The sequence below is a fragment of the Hyposmocoma kahamanoa genome, unplaced genomic scaffold, assembly GCF_003589595.1.
Source record: "Hyposmocoma kahamanoa isolate Upper Pololo Valley unplaced genomic scaffold, ASM358959v1 67, whole genome shotgun sequence".
Taxonomy (NCBI): Eukaryota; Metazoa; Arthropoda; class Insecta; order Lepidoptera; family Cosmopterigidae; genus Hyposmocoma; species Hyposmocoma kahamanoa.
In genome coordinates, this window is record NW_020653855.1 from 8,724,112 (window position 1) to 8,747,756 (window position 23,645).

At 36.1% G+C, this 23,645-nt stretch overlaps 2 protein-coding genes across 3 annotated transcripts; one reads left to right on the top strand and one right to left on the bottom strand.

Annotated features, from left to right (window-relative positions):
* Window positions 1–5,116: 5,116 nt before the first annotated feature.
* On the bottom strand, window positions 5,117–6,241 carry LOC113232174. Its single transcript, XM_026466812.1, has 2 exons — window positions 6,058–6,241; window positions 5,117–5,967 (listed from the first exon to the last, which is right to left on the bottom strand). Exons 1-2 carry the CDS (start codon window positions 6,239–6,241, stop codon window positions 5,117–5,119), a joined length of 1,035 nt encoding a protein of 344 aa, XP_026322597.1.
* Window positions 6,242–13,478: 7,237 nt separating this feature from the next.
* Window positions 13,479–22,798, top strand: LOC113232255. Of its 2 annotated transcripts, XM_026466920.1 has the most exons (6): window positions 13,481–13,554; window positions 15,376–15,492; window positions 16,055–16,186; window positions 20,196–20,474; window positions 21,259–21,356; window positions 22,522–22,798. In XM_026466920.1, the coding sequence occupies exons 1-6, from the start codon at window positions 13,518–13,520 to the stop codon at window positions 22,744–22,746; spliced, it is 888 nt and encodes a 295-aa protein (XP_026322705.1). In that variant the 5' UTR covers window positions 13,481–13,517; the 3' UTR covers window positions 22,747–22,798. The 2 variants fall into 2 exon arrangements, with proteins under 2 accessions (XP_026322706.1, XP_026322705.1); XM_026466921.1 differs by lacking the exon at window positions 15,376–15,492 and having other exon boundaries at window positions 13,479–13,554.
* Window positions 22,799–23,645: the final 847 nt, after the last annotated feature.

Here is a 23,645-nt window from a genome sequence, read left to right on the forward strand (position 1 = left end):
TTTTAATTGTATGTAAATAAGTACGTACGCGTACCTAGGTATGGCATAAAATAATATTATTAGAAATAATTCGATTTTTCTAGGTATTTAAAGATTTTGTTACTTAATATTAACGTATTATCAACATATTGAAATCATGTTTTTACAATGGCATTTCAATTGTAGTCAGCTGTTCTTTCGCCCCGCCCAGGTTTCATGAATGAATTTGTGAAGTCGTAGTAACGTAGCTAGCAATAGAGTTGTGACGCAGTGGTTGTTTCGGACAATCACTATTTATACAAACATAATTAAACTTATATCAACATTAAAAGTCACTTATTTTTATTTGATATTTTGCACACAGGGTCTAAATCAAGTGTACATTTGGGTCCTTTAATATGACCACACCTTTCTGTTACACCCGGTATAGTATATCGTAGGGATCGGTTGTGCTCGAGAAATACAAAGAAGGATGGAGGAGGTGTGATGATAGCAGTTTCGCGTGACATACCTTCAGTACGAGTACAGAACTGGGAAATTGACGTGGAAACCTTGTGGGTAACCGTTCAAATATCAGTTGGTAAAACGGAGAGAAAACTGGCAATCTGCGTCGTATACTTACCACCTCCAGTAAAATTAGAAACATTGTCTCGATTTTTGGAAAGTGTTGATAGTATAATACACCAAACCGATGACCTTATAATCCTGGGTGATTTTAATCTCTGGTTCATTAACTGGACTGCCATGAACAATAGTACTAACATGGTTCCATCTAATTATAATACAGCTTTGGGGTACTCCCTAGTGGACTTTCAGACAGTTAATAGCTTGTATCAAACTAATTGTATCAGTAATAGTGATGGTAGATTTCTTGACTTAATACTCTGTAGATTGCCAGAAGCATCGGTGACTGTTCCTTTAAGTAATCTATCCAAAATATATAATAATCATCCAAGTCTACTGCTACGAATTGCGTATTCTAATGTTAATTATCTCCGTCCAAAAATTAATGATAAAAATAACTATTATAAAGCTGATTATAATTCAATAATACGAGATCTTAGAAATGTTGACTGGCACACAAGACTACCTCATTGTAAAAATGTTGACGATATGGTATTAGAATTATACACTGTTCTAAACGTTGTCATTGGTAAGTATGTGCCGAAATGCAAGTCCACCAAGCCAAATTCCCCTATTTGGTTTAGTAACTCTCTTACTAAACTCTTAGCAGAAAAGGATAGAACGCGTAGAAGGTACCTTAAATTCGGAAACCCTCGCGATGAAATTGAATATCAAATGCTTCGCTCTCGTTGTCATAAGCTCACTGATAAATGCTATAGTCAATATAAAAACAAAATAGAATGTAATATTCCCAAAAATCCAAAAATATTCTGGAGTTTTATAAAAAATAAACGTGGTGGGCACTCGACGATTCCTGCGAAAATGCAAATGGACGATGTGGTTGTTAATTCTGGTCCAGATATTGCCAACTTGTTTGCTCGACACTTTCGTTCAGTCTTTAGTAATGATTTTTCTTCTCATACGACACAAAATTCCCCTGACTACCATTCAAGTAAATCAATAAATAATGTAACTCTGCACGAACGTGATGTTTTAAACAAAATTAAAAAAATCGACCCGTTGAAAGGAGCGGGTCCAGATACAATTCCACCACTATTTGTAAAACGCTGTGGTTCAGTTTTGACTCAACCCCTGACAATGATATTCAATCGTTCATTGCGGGAGGGAAAATATCCTGAAGTATGGAAGAATGCCCGAATCGTACCCGTGTATAAGAAAGGGGATCAGAGTAATGTTAAAAACTATCGCCCTATTTCGATACTTTCCAGTTTTTCAAAGTTATTCGAAGCTGTTTTACATCCTATTATAACAAAATTTCTCGAAAATAGTGTATCAGACCATCAACACGGTTTTAGGAAAGGTCACTCTACACAGACGAATCTAGTGTCATTTATATCAGACTTATGCGGGGAAGTCGATGGTGGATCACAAGTCGATGCCATATATACAGACTTCAGTAGCGCGTTTGACAAGGTTAACCATAGTCTGCTCTTACAAAAACTTAGCAATTACGGATTTGAGGGTTCGCTGCTTCAGTGGTTCAAATCTTACCTGCAAGAGCGACGTCAAAGTGTTGTTGTCAATGGTTTTGAGTCAGAGACCTATTTTGCTGCGACTGGGGTCCCTCAAGGGTCCCATTTGGGTCCGATCCTGTTTTTGATATTTATTAATGACATTACTACCCGTATTAAACATTGCCGGAAGTCTCTTTACGCAGATGATCTAAAAATCTACAGCATTGTCAAATCGTCCGCTGATGTTGCTCTAATACAAAACGATTTAAATGAAATTGTATCCTGGTGTCACTCCAATTGCATGACTCTCAACGTCAAAAAATGCTTCCACATAAAATATACCCGAAAGAAAAAACCGCTTGCTTCTACGTACGAGATTGGTGGCGTCGCATTGGGCGAGGTTGAGGAAATCCGAGATTTGGGAGTTTTAATAGACAGTAAACTAACTTTTACTTCACATGTAGACAAAGTAGTAACTAAGGCTGCCCAGATGCTTGGATTTCTCAAACGAAACTCCTTAGGTTTTAAACAAATACAAACAAAGATCCTGTTATACAATGCTCTTGTACGCAGCCATCTCGAGTACGCAAGTGTCACATGGAGTCCATTTTATGCAGTGCACTCGCAACGCGTGGAGAGCATACAGCGAGCGTTCACCAGACATTTGGCTTTCTGTTCCAGCGGATTCTCTCACAGGCAACCGTATGAACAGCGTTTACAAAAATTCAACATGGTTACTTTGCGTGATCGAAGGCTTTTGTTGGACTTGTGTTTCCTGCACAAGCTCATTAATGGACTGGTCCAATGTAGTGATTTACACGAATGCATTTCTCTGAGTGTCCCGTATAAATATCCTAGAAACGCAATAACAAAAATTTTCTATACACCCCCTTGTAAAACCAATCTTGGCCTTCAATCCCCTTTGACTAGGATTTTCAACGAGTACAATACGATTAACAGTAAAATCGAGGACTTAGATGTGTACCACGACAGGATAAATACTTTTGTCAATAAGATTTCAAAATTATTCAAATTCGAGCAGTAGGTATTGATAACGTTAATTTAAATTAAGTTATTATAAGTTGTTTTAGTAACCCTTCTATTATAAATGCTATGTACACCGTAATTGTCATATATATCAGATGTAATTCCGTATGTTGAATGTTGAAATGTTGTAATATATATGATGTGGTAGTACTTAATAAATAAATAAATAAATAAATAAATAAATAAATAAATAAATAAATGCATTCAATAGGTGCGTTGACGAAGGTATTTTTTCGGATTTGATGAAATCCAGCAAGGTTATTTCTTTATTCAAAAGCGGTAGGAAAGTTGATCCTAGCAACTATAAGCCATTTCAATTCTACCAGCTTTAAGTAAAATATTGGAAAAGTTAATGTTGACTCAATTAATGTCTTATTTCGGTAGGAATCACATTTTTCATAGTGAACAATATGGGTTTACTAGTGGTAGATCGACTAGCGATAAGGGGGTAGCGCTACTGAAATATATATTTGATGCTGGAAAGGTCCCAGAACGCTATAGGGGTTTTCTGTGACCTCTCAAAGGCATTTGATTGTGTGGACCATATTAAGCTTGTTAGGAAGCTGAACTATTACGGAGTACATGGCAAGGCGTTGGAACTTGTTGCGTCATATCATAACGGTAGAATTCAGAAAGAAGACATAAATGGAGTGACTTCTTTTATTAATATATACTCCGGTAAAAATGGGTGTTACGCAGGGCAGTTTCTTATAAGAAATAAGAAAGGTCCAAGTATTGATACTTGTACCTTTCTTATTTCTTATTTATATTAATGATCTACCATTCTTTGTTACGAATCTTCGCGAAATAGTATTGTTTGCTGATTTTTTAAAACAGAGAGACATGTTGTTAACTACGACAATATTAACGATACCCTCTCAAAGGTACTTTATTCATTTAATGCCAAGAATTTGAATTACATAATGTAAAATCGACTAGTCCAATCATAGAAATAAATGGCGAAAAGTTAGATTTCGTTAATAAAGCTGTCTTTTTCGGAGTGATCTTAGATAGTAAACTTCAATGGTTTCCACATACTAAGCTCTATTGCAAAACCATAATATAAGAAAATACAACAAAGACCAATATTATGGACCCCTTCGGGCACGCAATATAATGGAAAGGAGAGAGGAGCAAACCAGTAGATAGAAATTTACATGTTTTGATATGAAATTTAAATGCAAACAAAACATAAAATATATGTGTATTTAATAATAATTGTTATTTAATTTACTATATATTATTTCATTTTACTTTTAAATATACATATATATATATATCGATATATTGTATTTATGTATTAATGTGTGTTTATTTGTTTAGCTTTTGTTCCCGTGTGTCAGTAATATATCATTTAAGTATTCATTAATACTATAATAACATTTTTGTAAGAGTAACTCTTTCAACTTTTTTGTAAATAGTATATCATTGCTTTCATTTATTAAGACATTAGGTAAGTTATTATACAGTTTTATAGAAAAATTATATGTACTTGTATAGTTTAGATTTAAGCGGGAATGGGGCAATATTAATTTTTTTTATGGCGTAAAATATATTTTGAAGGAATGTCTTCTTTTTTTGTATAAAAGTGTTTGTATTTGCGTACGAATTTACACATCTCAAAAATATATAAACAAGGTAAACAAGTATGTTACGCTTTTGAAAATGTGGCTTGCAACTATCAGTCTGATCTAAATTAAATATAATCCGGATTAATTTTTTTGGGTGATAAAGAGGTATGGGGCGTCCGTACTGTTACCCCATAAAATTATGCCGTAACTCAGCCAAGCATGCGCATAGGCGTAGTATGTTACTATTGCCGTTTCTATACTAGTCGTCTTTTTTATTTCGCGCAGTGCATAAGAAAACTTTTTTTTTTTTTTTTTTTTTTTTATATACTAAGCTCGACAGATGACTCCGTCCCACCTGATGTTAAATGAAACGGAGTCCAGACGCAAGGACAACTGGTGCAGCGTGAAAACAACGCATCATCAGTCGCCCTCACCCTGCCGGCCTACAAGGTGCTTCTTCACGCCTCGCTTGAAGGACCCCATGTCATAGGAAGGAGGAAATACGTGTGCTGGTAGATTGTTCCATCTTTTGGAAGTGCGACAAAGAAACGAGTCACCAAATTTCTTTGTGCGCGATGGAATGCTAGAGACAGTATAGCGGTGACTCCGGAGAGCAGCACGCGTGGTCCTATGGAGGAAGGGAGAAGGTGGGATAAGGTCAAAGAGTTCTTCAGAGCACTCGCCGTGGTATAAACGGTAGAAAGCGCTGAGTGACGCAATATCTCTACGCAATTGCAGAGGTTCGAGAGTATTAGTGACCTCTGCATTGCCGATAATGCGTATAGCGCGCCGCTGCAATCTGTCCAAGGCATCGAGAAGGTACTTAGCGGAACCGTCCCAGAGGTGCGAACAATACTCCACGCACGATCGCACTTGTGTCTTATACAAGAGACACAACTGATCCGGCGCGAAGAAGCGTCGCACTCTGTTCAGGACACCGAGTTTACGTGAAGCTGTTTTTATCACGGCTTCAATGTAGTCCCTCTGGTTCAGATCGCAGCGAATCTCCGTACCGAGCATGCTAATGCTGCTCTGTAGGCTAAGTGGTGTGCCCTGAAGAGAAGGAAGGGGAAGGAATGGTGTCTTTTTTGCCGTGAACGCGCACACCTGTGTTTTCTTGGCATTGAACTCAACAAGATTATTGGAGCCCCATTGAGATATGAGGTCCAACACCCGATTGAGCTCAATGACAAGATTCACTCGCTTCTCTTCAGTCTCGACCCGCCCAGCCGCAGGGTGACCATTATACCCTCCGTGCACTGTACTATCATCTGCATAGCAATGAATATTTCCAAGTGGAAGCATATCATTGATATGCAGAAGGAACAGCGTGGGGGATAGAACGGACCCCTGAGGGACACCAGCGTTCACTGACATGAATTCCGAAGCGCATCCGTCTGACAGCACTCGGATTCTGCGCTCATGCAGGAAGCCAGCGACCCAGTTGCAGAACTGGGCAGGCAGGCCGTATGACGGGAGTTTGGAGAGAAGAGCTTTGTGCCAGACCCGATCAAAAGCCTTGGCTATGTCAAGGCTAACAGCCATCGACTCGCCACGCTTATCAACTGGGATAGTTTGGAGTTTATTTTTTGGATATGTCCTTTCCAATTTAAGTGGGTGTCTATAACAATGCCTAGTAACGTGAATTCTTTCACGCATTCCAAGTTTGTGTCATTGTACTTAAAATTGATATTTAAAGCAGATTTTTGATGAGGATGAAAAGTCATTGATTTGGTTTTGGAAAAATTTATTTTAAGGTTATGGTCTTTCAACCAGTCTGATGTTTTAGTAAGAAGTGTATTTAGTTTTTCGTTAATATTAATATTGTTCTGACATGAAGTTAACAAAGATACATCGTCTGCGAAAAGTACACATGGTTCTTCCATGATTTTAGGAAGATCGTTGATATAAATCAAGAATAATAAACATCCAATGACACTTCCCTGCGGGATTGATGCATTTATAATTTTACAATCGCAGCGTACGTTCGTGATATTTTTAGTGGTGTTATCAAAAAATTCAATTTCAACATATTGTTGTCTATCTTTCAAGTATGATGAAAACCAATCATAAGCAGAACCGCGTATACCTATTCCGTACAACTTCTTTAGTAGAATATTGTGCTGCACCCTATCATATGCTTTCGTCATATCTAATAGGATACCTACACCGTATTGTTTATTTTCTATTATTTTTATAACTTCTTTTATATATTTATACACGGCTAAAATTGTTGAACGGTTCTTTCGAAATCCATTTTGGCATTCATCAAAAATTTTAAATTTCTCACAAAATTTTACGACGCGATTACTAATAGCTTTTTCAAAAATTTTTGAGGCTGTAGGCAGAAGCGCAATCGGACGATAGTTGCTAGGATTAGTTTTATCATCTTTCTTGTGTATCGGTTTTATTACGGTCTTTTTCAATAGAGTTGGAAAAGTGCCTTCATCAAATGATTGATTAATCAATATAGTAAACGGTAAAGTTAATTCATCTACACATTCTCTCAATAACATAGGTGGTATTTCATCTATACCGTGGCTTAGTTTATTTTTAAGGTTTTTTATAATTTTATTTACTTCGAGGCCGTCGACATTGTTAAGGTACATAGTATTTTCGGTCGGATAAAGAACAGGACAGCCGCGAGCACCGACCTGCATGCCGATCGAGGCAAAAAAGCTATTAAATGTATTTGCAACTAATTGAGGATCAGAGCTAAATTTATTATTTATCATTAATTTTACATTACATTTTTCCCTCGGATTTATTTTATTTGTTCTCTCGTTTATTATTTTCCACATCGTTTTTGTTTTATTATTTGATTGGTTTATTCTATTAATATATTGAATTTTTTTAGAACAATTTACTGTTTTCTTTAATAATTTAGCGTATTGTTTATAATGTTTTTTATTATTTGATTATTTGTTTTTGTTGTTAATATTTTCAATAATCTTTTATTTTTACAGGATTTTCTAATATCTACAGTTAACCAATGCTTTATAGATCTTGGTTTTATTTTCATGCGCCTTTTTGGTATAGTTTGATTTAATATTCTTGTTAATTTGTCGTGGAAAGCTTTATAGTTGTCATTTATATTTTTGTATGGACTTATTATTTTGTACCAATCTATAAGCTGTAGTTTCAATTGAATTTAGTTATATTGTCCCTATTAAATATCCTTTTTTCCGTGTACCAATCTGTTTGTGTAATTTGTGTTGTAATTTTAAAGTAAATAATTGTTCCTGAGTGATCTGAAAAGCCTAGTTCTTCTACAGTCGTGTGCAAGTATTTATTATTAAAGTTAGTGAAAATGAGATCTAAACATGTAGATGATGATTCTGTTATATGGGTTGGTGTTTTAATATGTTGATTAAATTTATGTTCCAACATTAAGTTCAAAAATTCATAGGTAAATTTGTTACTTTGCAGTAAATTTATATTAAAATCTCCGCCGATAATTATATTAGATTTTGAATGTTTGTTATTTAAATAGTTTAAAATTAACTGTAGTTGATTTAAAAATACGCTCTCCTCTCTTCTATTCCAATACACTATAACTATTACTATATTTTCCTTATTTAGTTCAACCGCTGTAATCTCCGATACATATTCAAGTGACAAGCTAGTTATATCGTATATAGAGATATACGATATAACTAGCTTGTCACTTGAATACACAGAGGTGTATTCGATATGTTCTTGTAAGAATATGCAAACGCCTCCTCCTATTCTATTTTTTCTGCAAAATGATGCTACAATCTTATAACCGCTAAAATGTAGTAATTTTAGTTTTTCTTCTGTTAGCCAAGTCTCAGAAATACATATAGCCTGGTATATAGGATTTTCTTGTAAAAGTGTTTCACCTATATGTTGCTTGTTGTATATGCTTTAAATATTTTGATATAAGATTTGAAATGGTTGTTCTGTATTATCGAAAGGAATCATTATCTTTTTCAATATTTTCAGTTAAATTGTGATTTTGCTTTGGTATTGTTTCTTCTTCGACTTTATTCCTTAGCGAATTTGTAGTATCATTTGGGAGACTGTCGTCATTTACATTAACTCTTCTTCCTTCGACGAATAATTGATTATATCCTATTACCGCGTGTAAGCCATTTTTTCGTGCCAAGAGCATTTCTTCTCGCATAGCCTTTCTTTTCTTTTGCGATGAACTGTATAAGAAGTCGCATATCGATAATCCAGTTCCATGTAAGTAGCTACTGTTATCTATTAAATATTTTACCGTCCTCTTGCTCATCAATTCAATCACAAGCGGTCGGTTCCTGTCTCTTTGATATCGGCCTATTCTATATGTTTCCTCTATGTATCCGCTTAAGTCTACATTTAACAAATCTTGGAATATTCTTTGAATCCTATCATATAAGTCACATTCGGGTTCTCTATAATATTCTTCTAAGCCATAAAGTACGAATTTCTTACGGTCGGTTTCAGATTTTTTCTTGTTTTCACTAATGGGTATGGTTTTCGTTTCTATATTTTTAATTTCTTTCTTCAGTAAATCGTTTTCTTTCCGGAGTCTGAGTTAAATAATCTGTGTCCTTTTTAATTTCCCCTTTTAATACCTTCATTGCTTCCTGTATTTCTGTCTGTATTGTGATCCGCAGCTGAGTTATAATATTCTTGTTATTTTCGTGGAGTCTTTGTACTATCATTTCACTTATATTTTGTAAAGTTAATTCAGTCTGGCTGCCAGATGATAGACAATTTGTTTCAGGATAAATGGTATCACCCAGAACAGATGTGTCGCTAGAATTCAACGTATCTTGGTTCTGTTGTGGTGCCACATATTTCCTAAGTGTTACATTATCTATTGCTTGTTGTTTGCACTGGCGCTCGGTTATATTTTGGTCTAAAGGCGTAACCGGTGTATTCAGATTTCCGGTTTTTGGGATCTTGCAGTAGCAAGCTTGACACCGCCATTTTTCTTTATGCTCTGGTGTCATTGTGTTATGAAAGCGCTGACTAGAAACATTGGCGCATTCTAGGTCATATACACAGTGACAATATGCGCATGTAAGATTTTCCCTTTTGGGAAGTTTTTTATGGCATCCAGCACACAATGAAAACATTTTATAATATTGCTATGTCTCAATTAGCCTTTACTCAGTAATCAAAATCACTGCAATTGTATGTCTCGCCGGTTGCAATTTACCCCAAAAAGATTTGTATTTATTTCAAATGGCAACACCGATGAAATGTCTGTTTCAAATTTATAATTGTCAATTGATTTTGACAAATAAAATTATTCGGTATCTGAAGGTACTTGGTTTCCAATAAATGACAGTAGAATAAAAGTGGTTATAGAAATTCTCACTTATCTTAGGTGTTTTCTCAGTGGTCTTCTTAGTATTCACTGCTAAATTTCATTAGTTTGTAGAATAATTAATGAACACCAAGTATACACCAATCACAAAACAATTCTTGCAGCTTAACTAATTTCGCGGTCAACTCAGACACGTCCGTATCACAGGGGCGCCCCTCTCCTCCCCCTTTTCATGTGGGCAGACATACAAACCATATTTGTGTTGCAAAAACGAGCGATTCGTTCTGTGTACCGTTTAGGTTCTTGGGTTTCTCTCAGAGAAAAGTTTAAGGAGACTGGTATCATGACTGTGGCATCACATTACATTTACTCAAATATTTTGTATATTCTAATGTTAAGAAAGAAGATATCCATAATATTAACCTTAGAAGAAAGTCCAAACTCAAGGTACCACGATTTCGTTTAAATAAGGTAAACGATTCTTTTATGGGGAACTGTATACGTTTTTACAATAAGATTCCGGAGCATATATTAAGTTTATCATTTCCTAAGCTTAAACTTACATTAAAAGTATTTTAATTGAAAAGTCATATTACAAAATTGAAGAGTATGTTTTAGATAATGAAGCATGGAAAGACAACAAGAGTCTAGATTCCACACAATTATGATTCAAAGTGTATTCCGTAGCATTTAAGTTTGTCTGAAAAGAGCAATCCCTAGAGTTTCTTGCTCGTTCCTGTCAGGGAGGTCAGCGTAGTGAACGAACAGTAGCTTAAAAAATTACGTTTTCAAGTGTAAACCTTTTATCTATGATAAAATTGATATGATAATGATTATCTGACTTTGACTTCGAGAACACTCAGACCAGAACCAATACAGAAAAGTTTATTTCCCAATTTTATCCCGAATCGAACCCAGGACCTCCTCATCCAACGCCTATAGTATAGATCGTTACCGACAGGCACATGGGACTTGTCAACTTATGTCTCAGGCTAACGGGTGCAGTAGCAGTGCCCTTCAAATCTTTGCGATTTAAAGCTCTGATTGGAACTGCAACTGTTATGGATAGGCATGTCCCTGACCACCAGGCGCAAACTTAGGTACCTACAGATTAAACCATTATTATATATTGATTTCGTGATTTCAGGGTTAAGTGACATATCCTTAAAGATTTGGCCAAACGATACCATTTTAGAGTACAATGTTGGAGACACTATCAATTTCTCTTGTCAAGTAGAAAACGTCTCCAAAGTGCCACAGCTTTACGAAATTAAGGGTAAGATACACATGATGCATTTTCGTTTATCACGTACCAATTCACACAATCCTTACAATTTTGCATAAAAAGATAGATAAATGTCTTTATTCACCACCATGACAAATACATACACAAACACATGATACAGACATTAACTTAGACGTAACATAGTAATATATTCTACTAGTATCTCTCTTGGAAGCCATGGCAATGAAAAGGCGCTGACTCAGCATAAATGACGCGGCTGCCCGCGACGCTGGTATTCTGCCAGGACCCTATAGGGACAGGGACGCCACTCGTAAAAACCCAAACCAAAACCAATTTAATTCAATTCAAATTCTAACCAATTCAATTTAACTCAATTCAATCCAATTGAATTTCATTCAATTTATTTATTTATTTATTTTTTCTCAAACAGCTTAGCCACTCATATTACCAATTTTTTGTGTTGAATAATAATGTACCATATATATAACAATATCACAAAATGTTACTTAACAGGTACAATATTCTACAGTCTCCCAATTGTTTCACTCTCGCCGTGAATAGGGTCATTAATATATTGATCCGGTCTGTTTATGATACGAAATGACGGGATGAACAATAGTGCACCTGGTGGTGAGCGACATATTTTATTTTATTTTTATTTTATTTTATTTATTTTAGGAAGGTTTACAGCTTAAACAATGATATATAACACAAAATAACAACGGAAAGCCTATTACAAACCTTCACAATTGAATATCTACATTACAACTTAATCAATACTAGTGCTAAACCTACAAACATTTATAAGCAAAAGTTATCATAATACAAATATCACACATATATATTTAGTAGTATATAAACATTACACATATTCAATATATTATATAGCTCGCCACACACCCGTCTGCAAAAAAGATAACCAAAAGGGTCTCTAACGAGATCTGAATGAATTAAAATTTGCAAATTTAAAATCAGTTCAATAATTGAATGAATCTTTTGATTCAATTAGCATTGATTTACGCTCACCACTAGTGACCATAAATTATCCAAACTATTGTCAAATTATAACCTCACTTTCCGTCAAAGATTTTTCTATTACGTTTTTATCTGTCCATAACAGCTGCAGTGCCCTTCAGAGCGTCGTATCGCAAAGATTGCAGAGGCACTGCATCTGCGCCCGTCAGTTAAGACTTAAGAGTCTATACTAACTCAAATGGCTTTGTTTGATTCCGCATTGAACAGTGAAAGTGGTGAACCAATCACTTTGGAAAAAATGTACACTAAAATTGAGTATATACACTGTTTACTGTACGGTGTAAAACACGATTCCTACAAATTTTCACGATAGTAAAAACACAAAGTTCTCTCGAAACTTTGCAAGAAAACCGTTGTATCCAATAGGTGCTTTACACATACCAATGATTATTTTTTTATATCAACTGAACTAAATAAGACCCAAATCTTAGAATAATAACGCATAGAAACCTAGTCCGCACACGGTAAGTGAGGCAAATTGAAGCGCGCCAAAAGGGCCTACACGAGCGGGCGGGCCTTCAGTGCTCAAGGTCAACTTGCACCGCGAACAGCTCCAGAATTTTAGCTAAAAATGACGAAATGTGCGGTAAATGAGTGTAAAAATACGTCAGACAAACATAAAATAGATACTAACATCACATTCCACAAGGAAGTAACGCGTTTCGACTTGTATTTTTATATAAATATTCACTAAAACCAAAAATTAACCTACTACTAAAACTAGCCTACATGAATTCGATTTTTGCCTCACTTGTGACAGTTCGTTTGATATGAAACTATCATTCTATGCGTTATTATTCTAAAACCCAAATACTATACGATATACAAATGGCTTTAATTGGCCAGTGTCCCTGCTGCGCGACCCAAGCTAAATAAACCATATTGGTATAGGAAAAAATTGAGTTTGAACTAAGGTAGTATAGATTGACTTGAAAAGTCCAACGTGTCTGTTATTTTACCAGCATCCTTCCCCTTCAAAACCGGAAAGCAGTAATTCATTGGACGAGCTCTTTCACAAGGAACTCTATTGCTAATAAATATTTTCTAATCTAATTTTATTTTATAATATTACAGATAACTACCTTCGACAGTTAAACGTGTCAGTTATGACCCCTGAGCGAAAGATAAATTATACAAAAAAAATGGAATTATCAGACAACGAATCTATGATATATTGTCTATGTTTTCGAAATTCAAACAAAAAAGTACGCTTCCCGCCAAGTGTAATATCAGATGTGCTTGAAATCAAGATACATATGTCCAAGGAAGAATCTATTTCAATAAATAAAGGAAGTACGTATTTCTTATAATTATAATACAAAGATCGAACGCTTACAAAAAATTCCTTCAATCCGGGCGGATTCGAACCGACGTCTTCTAGCAAACTGTGCTAGATGCTATACCAACTAAACCACGGAGGGAACCAGCGGACCTCACGAATATTTCTATGTGCTTGTTGTCGGACCTTTGTATTTCATTTTTCAGCGACTTTTTAGCCATAGCGCCATCTATGTGAAATCTATGAAAGTATTTCGTCACCCAGTTAGGTAACTTTACAGCTATCTGCCCTGGCTAGAGACGTCGATGTAGGAATTTATTCTAAGTGTTCGTTATCTCTGTATGAATAATTATAGCTATTAATAATAATAAATTTATATAAAGACTATAAAATCAATAAATGAAATAAATAAATAACAAACTAATGACTAGTAATTTCATAAAAAATAATTGAATATCATTTCAATACAAATTTAAAAGAGTATTTCGTTAAGTATTCCACAACTCATTTATTTGTGACAACAACTACAGGTTTACCTACTATGTGCGAGTATTTTTTTTAACATTAACTGCCTAACATGCTGGTCTGCCACGCAGAAGTCCTGGGTTCGATTCCTGAGCCGAGAGAAATATTTATATGGCCTACATTTTTTCTCTCGCAAGTTTGGGCATAATTTGTGCTTGTCGATATGAGCCCATGGCGCCCGCGACACGTGGTTACCCTAGTGCGGGGCCATGAGTGTGTAAAATAAGTAACAAGACATTTAGACAAGAGGTTTAAGGTAATTTAACCAACTTTTCATATTCTCCCTACATTTACTAGTCTATCTTTTTTGAAGATGGAGTAAAGTGACATTTCGTCGCCTGAGAAATCAAACTCGTATCTTAAAGCTTAAAAAGTTACTGAAATGCAAAAATGGATTGTATATATACATATTGCAGGCTGACTTCACATTAAATTTTCCATCATATTCACACACCGGCTTTAAGCTTTTCTTAAAGTAATGTATCCAAATTAACACACTTGATAAGAAATTTATAATAAATAAAAAGTTTTGTCATCTCCTCCTCCACAATCACTCTTTCTAGGATACGAGATTGACAAAGTAAGGCGTCGATTTGCAAGGTTGCCAGTTTTTATAAAATTTTAAACAGTCATGTACATAGTTGTTGTCGACCGTTAGATCGTTAAATTGTGAAATAAGATGAAATTTTGTCAAAAAAGTCTGATTTGCGAATGTTACGACGTTCTAATGACTACAAATTATTGCCTTCATTATTCTTACTATATCAGATGTTCTACTACCATCGAAATATCTTTTTTATTCTTTTATATTTTAACGAGAATTAAAATTAAAAGACGTTGAAAATGTCTTCTTTTTGTATTTTTGCCGTCTGTTTCTTGTTAAAATGTTGATTTGGATACTAGTAGGCATAATGTTAAAATAAGAATGAAGAAGGATAACGTATAATCGTTAGAGCGTCGTAACATTCATAATTCAAACTTTTTTGTAAAAATTTTACCTTCTTTCACACAATTTATCGATAAAACTGTCGCCAACAACTACGTCACTATTTAAACTTTTATGAAAGCCAACACAACAATAGTTATTTGTTATACAAAGCTGCACCGTGCAGACCCGTGTGTACGTGTCCGTGTATTCCAAAAATATTCTGTATTAATTGTAATAAAGATAATATCACTAACAATGCCGTGCTGTTCCATTCGGTGGTGTGGGAAAAACAGCAAAACATCTAATTACAAAACAAACGGAATCACATTTCATCGGTAATTAAATATTAAATATGTAATTTTGCAATTTTCGTCCATTATAGCAAAGCTCAAGTTAACTGGTGGATTTGAAGTGAAACAGTTGACGACATCCATTGACGGCACCAGTCAATTTCTTCGAACTCGGGCTAGCCAATCGGAGCGCAGTTGTCACAGTAAAGGTACGGCACATTGACTAAAAAATAAATGGACGACGGGTCTAATACAAAAACCACGAAAAAAATGACCCAAGTCAACCTATTTAAACGTAGTGACATGTAAAGGAATATGAAAAAGCTAAAACGTTGAATTTAAATTGTAATGTCATCGCAGTACTGTCTAATTTTGCTTGCTTCGCTGTCAGTCGAACCAAAGAAGACTAAAGCGTGAATGACGCTCTGTATACGATTTTAACGCCCTATAAGTTCGGACACTTTTTAGCGCGGACCCGACGTCCATATAATTGTAAGTCAATGATATGGCTGAATAGTTTTCAAACAAATTAAATAACATTTCGTCTCTATTTCTGGTTATATACCCGATTACCACAGTCCATCATCAAGTTCAAATTTCAAAAACCTTGTCCACGCCAGAGCGTGCAAATACGCTTTTGTGCGCGGATTTCTAATAAGAAAGAAAGCCTTTCCGAGCTATTGGGGTGAAAATGTCATTTTACTCTGACTTTAAAAAGATTAGTAATATAACTGTTAGTATTTTACAAGTAACCAGTATATTTTATTTCAGGATGTAAAGCAAATGCCGCGCCTCCCAAAATAAATATCAAAACGAAGGAAATTTCAGCCAATGAGACTCGTGTTATGTGTACTTCATTAAACATAAGATCAGATCCAGTAATACATTTGTATGAAATACGAGGTTTGTATACTAAAAGTGCTATCAAGTAGTGATGCGACAGACTTCTGCTTATGCGGAAGTTCCGCACAGTTTTTCACATCTTTTTCCGCATCTTCTATAACGAAACTTTACAAATTTCGGGACGGATTTTTGGAGAGACATTTTTCATTTTTCCACTATAATTGATAATAAAAGACGTTGAATTTTGAACACGGCTTAGTAGGTATTTCTTCTTGTGTGTTTCCATTCCATTTGCCTTTTATATCTTGATCCTTCTTCCAGAAACTTTTCCATAACGTTGTCGTGTCATTGCTCATTTCCGTTTAACAATCGGTAATTTTCGAGTTCTTAGGTTTTCGCTATTGTTACACATAGGAAGTGAAACTATTTTTCCGGATTTAAATTGCGTATATTTGTTTTTTCAAACAAACCGACGTTTCGGGACCTTTACAGGTCCCATGGTCACGGTTGACTGACAACCTGAAAAAACAAATATACGTGATTTAAATCCGGAAAAATAGTTTCATTTCCAATCGGTAAATTGTTCAGGTACAACGAACCCATGACACATAATCCAGTAACCTAATTAAATTTGAAAACTTTTAGCACCCTTTCACTTCAAATTACAGCAATATTTTTTTCCGCTATACAGGGTTTTTCTGTGGTTTTCCTAGTGCGGAAATATGACTGTATGTGTGTTGTTATTATTGTATGGGCTTTGACGTCTTGATTGTAGGTAGTTAAGTTAGTTGTAGTTAGTTAAGTTATAGAGTTGACGTACAATCGTAAAGTTTATTTTTGTTTAAATACAAGTTATTATATGGATGCTTATGTGACCGATTGCGACAGAATTATTAAATCAAATAAACTATAATAAAAAGTGAATCAGTCGATTCACGTAAAGTAGGGCGCAAACTCAGCGTCTATATCTTGTAGGATACCCGTACAATTATTACTATGTTCTTCTTTATTTTTAACGACTTCAAAATAGGAGGAGTTTCTCAATTCGACTGCGATGATTCTTTTTTCTTGGAAAGAGGCTACCTCAGTATTGGTCCCATTTAAATTTGAAGAAAATATTCCAGAAATACGTAAGGTGGCAGTGCTACCCTGGACTAACTCTTTCACAAGATGCTCTACTGTTACTAGATTCCTCAGAGTCGACGGCTTAGCAGTGGCAACCGCTGGTTGTGCAATGCGCAACGGGAAGTGAGTGTGCCTACAGCTCCGGTAGGTACCTATCTGGAAAATAGGGAGGGTACTGTACGTGCACCCGAGGCGGCTGACCCGAGGCACTAGCCTCTCGAAGAACCGGATGAAGTCAAGTGACAGAGGTCTGTGAGAACCCTGTACACTTACTGATCTGGGGTCAGAACCAGAAATTATAAGGTTCCTGTGCGCGCACAGGTTATAGTGCTTTCTCAGGTAGGGAGGGTCACTATAATCAAAACTAACGTAGCTTGTTACTAAACTCTTTCCTCAAAAGCTCTAGTTGTACAATTTGCCGTATTCCATCGCGAACTAAAAGGTTTGGTGGTACCTTTCTCTATTGCATTGTCGACAAATCCGAATTTCTCCCCACCGGACACAGTATAATAAGTTTTTATCTCTATGTTTTACCATGTATTACCAATTCGACTGTATGTTTTTTTTTGTATGTATGTTACGCGATAACTCCGGTATTTGTGAACCGATTTTCATGATTCTTTTTTTGTTGGAAAGGGGCTACTTCCATAGTGGTCCCATAACATTTTGAAGGAAATCATCCACCTCTAAGGGTGGCTGTTCACGCATGAAGATTCATTTTTATAAATAGCGCCTAAATTTTCTTAAGGAGCAATTATTTTAATGGTTGATTTGCTATTTCTCCAATTCAAGGCGTTTTTCTCTGAATATTCTTTGAGAGTAGTGAGAACCGATTTTTATTATCTCCAGTGTCAAGTCCTGTATAGTGGCGAATTTAAGGATATTTCAATAAAACTTAGCAAATAGACGTAATTCCACGTACTTTTGATATCGGTTTTTTTAGTACTCTGTACTGAGATTATAGAAATCTTTGCCCATATTATATGTGCATATTTTGTAGTATAAATTGCATAATTTTATCTGATCCCTAATTATTACAGTAACGCTCGCATTACTGCTTCGCAGCAGAAATAGGTATGGCGGCAGTACTGTCTTATACGAGGACTTTTAACGGCACTTTTAAGACTATGTTATTGTCATCATCCTCATCCACCACGATACTGTGCTAGTCTCACCCATCCACTGCACGCATCGAGTATATAACTAGAAATAGAGACGAAATACGCCATCCATCCCTGGCAACTCATCAGGCAAATAGACCTTATATCACTTTTAAATATCAAGTCTCGTTTGCGCTGAAATCACAAATTAGAAAGCTGAAATAGTACAGCGCCAACAACTGACCTGTGTGTACGTCTCCGTGTATTCCAAAAATATTCTGTATTTATTGTAATAAAGATAATATCTCTAACAATGGGGAGAAAGTTCTATTCGGTGGTGTGGGAAAAACAGGAAAACATCTAATTACAAAACAAACGGAATCAATTTAATCGGTAATTAAATATTAAATATGTAATTTTCAATTATCGCCATTATAGCAAAGCTCAAATTAAACTTTGAAGTGAAACAATTGACTGAATTCGGGCTGGCCAATCGGAGCGCAGTTGTCACCGTAATGATTGGGCAGAATAGTTTTCACACAAATTAAACGACATTTCGTCTCTATTTCTGGTTATAGGTATACTCGATGATGGCTGCACGCAACTTTGACAATATCGTCCACCCATTTCGTTACAGGACGTCACACACTTGTACAACCATTTCTTGGTCACCATTCGGTTATCGCCTTACTCCATCTGTCTTGTATTTGTATTTATTTATTGTCACATGTACATGGTCAGGTGTTACAAATGTGTTACATTACGACTAGAGTGTAGTAACCCTGAATAGGGCACTGCAAGTGAAGAAATTGAATACAATTTAAGAAAATGTAATGAAACAACATAAAAAATTAAAAATTTTAGAATAGGAATTGTCTTCGCCACGTCTTGAAATATGTCCTGCTCAGCTCCATTTTAAATTCGTTTCCCGATCTCCAATGCACTGGACCTTAGTTCGTCTTCGGATTTCGGAATTCTGAATCGATAAGTTTCATGCCGAGCGTAACTCGCTCCATGGTTCTTTGTGCAACTCGTCTGTACACAGCCTTCTGTGTGAGCGTCCACGTCTTGGCACCCCTTGTTCACACGGCATTGTACTCCACGATTTTTTGCAGTATAAATCTTATCGAATAAGTGGCGCGTACATTAAATATAGAACCGTTCACACGGTGTTTGTTCTGCAAAAAGCAGCTCTATATGTTTATCGAATACGCAACGGACTTGTCAAGCACATCGAATGAATTTTAACGTACTCGGTGTGCTGTGGCGCATAATATTATTGCATCTCTTTCACACAGCGCGAAGTCATACGTTTTTTATCGAATAGTCACCGAACAAGCGGCGTCTTGTATTGAAGTATCTTTAGGACGGAGGGCACGAATAAATTTATTAATACAAATAATAAAATAATAGAATCTACTGTGGACAACGTTTTATTGATATCTTTAGTGTTACAAAGCTCGTTCTTTTTCATCATTTCTCATTTTCGTACAATTTTTCAAATGTGTTTGTACGCACTGCTTATGAACCCAATACCTTCTGTTCTTCCGGCGGTAAAGCTGTTGCGTCTTCTATGACAATATAAAAGTGCAACAAAGCGTGGATTCGTCACGGACGTGGTCTCAGCGCGATTGCTGTGTGAATTCTGCGGCTATACGTCCTTTAAACGTATGAAAATATATCGTGTGGACACCCCGCTGTCTATCCGTTTATAACGAAGGCTTAAGTTATAGTGGGCAAGACACTTTGGTTGAATAAGCGGACCTTCAAACACTGCGAACTCAGGATCTATTTTTACATGCTGTTGTACATCATAATTAGGTACGTATTTTATGGTTTTTCAGGCAAAGAATTGTACGTAACGACAGAACAAAGCATTACAGGTACCGCAAATTTTACAGTAAAAACGAACGTTACTGGCAAAGTATTGACTATATTTTGTGGAGCAAGACCAAATAATGAAACATATACCGAATTCATAATTTCTGAGCTCGTCAAATTAAGGAGGTCTAACGTGAGCATCAACCAACAATCAACCAACAAAAATCAAACCATAAGTGGTACAACTAATTCACCTGAAAATAATGAACAATCTAATGCTGAAAACAATGAACAATCTATTAGTAAGTATGTTCATCTTTGTAGAATAGTGTATATTCGATTCTTTTTGTGATACCAAGTTATGGGACGAACAAATCTTGCACCTAGTGGTAAGGGACACGCCTGATCGAGACAGTTGTAATACTACTCATAGCTTTAAATCACAAAAATCTGAGGGGCACTGCCACTGCACCCGTCACACTGAGACGTAAGTTGACAAGTCCCACGTAATTTCACCAGAACCCTTACCCTTCAAAACTGGAACACAGGAATTTTCACAGCGGCTTGGCGGCAGTAATGTTAGGTAAGGTTAAGCAGTACTTCCCAGGACGAATTCTTTCACAAGGAGCTCTAGTGCCACTAAAAAAAATCTGTATGTGTATGGCATCTAGAAAGAAAGACAGAAGAAGACCTAGACAAAATTATTTTCAGAGATCAGATAAGGAAATAATCTCAGTACAGAGTACTAAAAAACCGACCTCAATCATCCCTTATTTCGCCACCCTGAGAGGTGGAATATTTTCTTCAAATTTAAATGGGACAGCTACAGAGATACCCTCCGCACACAGATGGTTTTCATGCCATTATTCTCAAGAGGGCTGCCTCACTCATGATGCGTGTGCTTGGCAGCGCTAATGGCACCCTAGCCATTATTGCCAACAGGCTGGACTGCCCTTACCAACTACTTTGGGTGGAACTACATGTGCGTAGTGTAGTGGCCTAGACATGGCATAGCACGTAAGAAAAATTCACTAATTAGATTAGATCTAAAAAAGTGCTATTCCTAATTTGATTTTTCTTTTTCAGTTGGTGTCATCGCAGGTGCTAGCATAGGATCTTTGTTATTAATTCTAGTAATTATATTATTTATTTGCAAGATTCGCTCGAATGGACAAATACCAGATGTAAGTTTATGCACAGTAACCACTTCGTGTTATCGTATCGATGGCAAACATGCTTGTCATCTTGGTGAAAGAATTGCCAATCGACTTAAGTTACTTGTCGATATTGGCCCAGGGCGCGAAAGGAATGGTATATCTTGCGGCTTCTTTCGTGCACCCCACAGAACGACTGAATCTATGTCAAAGTCAAATAGGAAAAATAAATCTACACTTGGAAGCGTCTCTCTTAAGCTGCTGCTCGTCCACTGTGCTGAGAAGTCACCACAAAGTTCTTTGTTCTTCTTACTGAAGGCAGTTATTATTATTTCCACAATGGCGGCCGCTAGGCTTGGACAGTCAGTTTCGAAGAGTGCAGGCAGATAATATAGATCAAAAATGCCAACGTTAAGGCAGACGGAAGGTATTTATTTTTGTAAGAGTTTCTTCGACCAACCGTTCAACCATTGGGCTAAACAGAAAAAAAAACAAAAGGTTGGTGTAAAAGTATAAAATAAACATAATACAGCATAAACATACTTAATATTCTTATATAATAGACAATATATACATAATAAATATACTTAATATATATTATAAGAAGTACACAGTAAACATAATATTACATAATAATATAAAAGTAGGTACTCACAGCAATATTATGCAGAGTCTGATCTAGAAAGATCAAAAAGATAATTGCGCTATATGCGCTTGAAAGATAACTTGGTCTGAGCTTGTCATATTTAGCGGGAGCGCGTTCCAAAGACGGATTGCACGAAGGGCGAAAGCATTAGATACAAAACCAGTACGGTGAGAAAGAATAGAGAGCTTGAGGCTACGGGAAGATCGAATTACGCAACCCGGCCGAGCGGTTTTCATATTGAAATGAGCATCCAAGGTAATCATCGGATCGAACAAAATGGAGAAAAGAGTGGTTAAAATTGTTAAGGCTCTGAACATTCATGGATAAATAACCTAACCTCAATACAGAGTACTAAATAACCCGACCTCAAAAGTACGTGGAAGTACATATAATTACCAAGTACATATAATTACTTGGAATTTTTCAAGGCGAGAGTGGATAAGCTTTATTTAGGTGTGCTACATCGTCGACCTCATTGTCACTTTCCAAATGCGCACTTATTTTTTATAAAAAAAACTGTCTTTTTAATATTTACTTATTTCGTTTCAGGCTTGCGCCCCCAAAGTGTATTATAAAACCGTTAAGTACTCAGGAAATGGAACTCCGGACGCGCAAATTGATGGTGTTTCAAAACCTAAAGAGAATTGCACTTCCGAGGTGCATTACGCTGAAATTTGTGTATCAAATTCGATTACAGCATCTTTACCTCCAAGAGACGAAACTACGTACGCAAAAATTATTGGTATTTTGAAGCCTAAAGAGCGGAAAGTATAAACGTAAATACACCGTTCAGTAAAGTCTAAGAAATATATAAATAAATAAAGGGTCTTCCAATAAGAGGTTTTATTTTGATATGTAAAAAATGAGTATTTTTAAGCGCTATCATCGGATGTTTATTTAATTGTAAAGAGGAGGGTATGCCATTAGATGGAAAACAATATCAGTCAAATGACCGCCACGGCTGCGCTTGCAGGACCATATTCTTTTCATGAAATTTTCCATCACCAATTCTTACATTTGTGGCTGCATGTCCTCGATTACTTCACGAATTCCACTTTGAGGTCTTGAATCGATTGTGTGCCATTGGTATAGACCTTATCTTTCACGTAGCCCCAAAGAAAAGAAGCCCCAAGTTAAATCGCAAGATCTCGGTGGCCAATTATGATTGGCTCTTCAGGAAAATTTTTACCCAAAAGAGCTATGTTACTGATGGTGGTGCAAGTGTTATCGGGACAAAGGAATTTTTGTTTGTGTTCGTGTTAGTTGATTATTTAAAATATTGATTGGGATTCTAATTAAAAGAGCTTTAGCATTCTGGACTGTTATTATAATTTAAACTTTACCCTGTTGGCATACCGTTCAAAGTTCAACACTTATCACTGCAAGTTACGGCGACGACAACGGACGGCGACGAACGATTAGCGAGTAGTGAGGAAAATTCGAAATGTTTACTTAGTTCTCCAAAAAGGAGGGACCATATTGCAGCAGTTGAAACGGACTGCATGCTCGTAATTTCTTCAAACAAACAAATGTATCAAAGCGCTGAGGTGTGTAGGCGCGGGGAGCGAGCTGATTAGCCTGTTCAAGGTCACGCCATGTCAAAAATGTCACAAGTAGGGGTGGGAAGTGGTTTTTACGTGTAAAAAAATATTGGGGATTTACATTAAATTTGC

Excerpts from the sequence above, each read along its gene's own strand:
- LOC113232174 (XM_026466812.1), bottom strand. The coding sequence starts at position 6,241 with ATGGCTGTTAGCCTTGACATAGCCAAGGCTTTTGATCGGGTCTGGCAC. Across the intron at positions 5,968-6,057 it reads ATTCATGTCAGTGAACGCTG|ATGATAGTACAGTGCACGGA; the intron begins GTGTCCCTCAGG and ends ATTGCTATGCAG.
- LOC113232255 (XM_026466920.1), top strand. The coding sequence starts at position 13,518 with ATGTCCAAGGAAGAATCTATTTCAATAAATAAAGGAA. Across the intron at positions 13,555-15,375 it reads TATTTCAATAAATAAAGGAA|CAAAGCTCAAGTTAACTGGT; the intron begins GTACGTATTTCT and ends CGTCCATTATAG. Across the intron at positions 21,357-22,521 it reads CGAATGGACAAATACCAGAT|GCTTGCGCCCCCAAAGTGTA; the intron begins GTAAGTTTATGC and ends ATTTCGTTTCAG.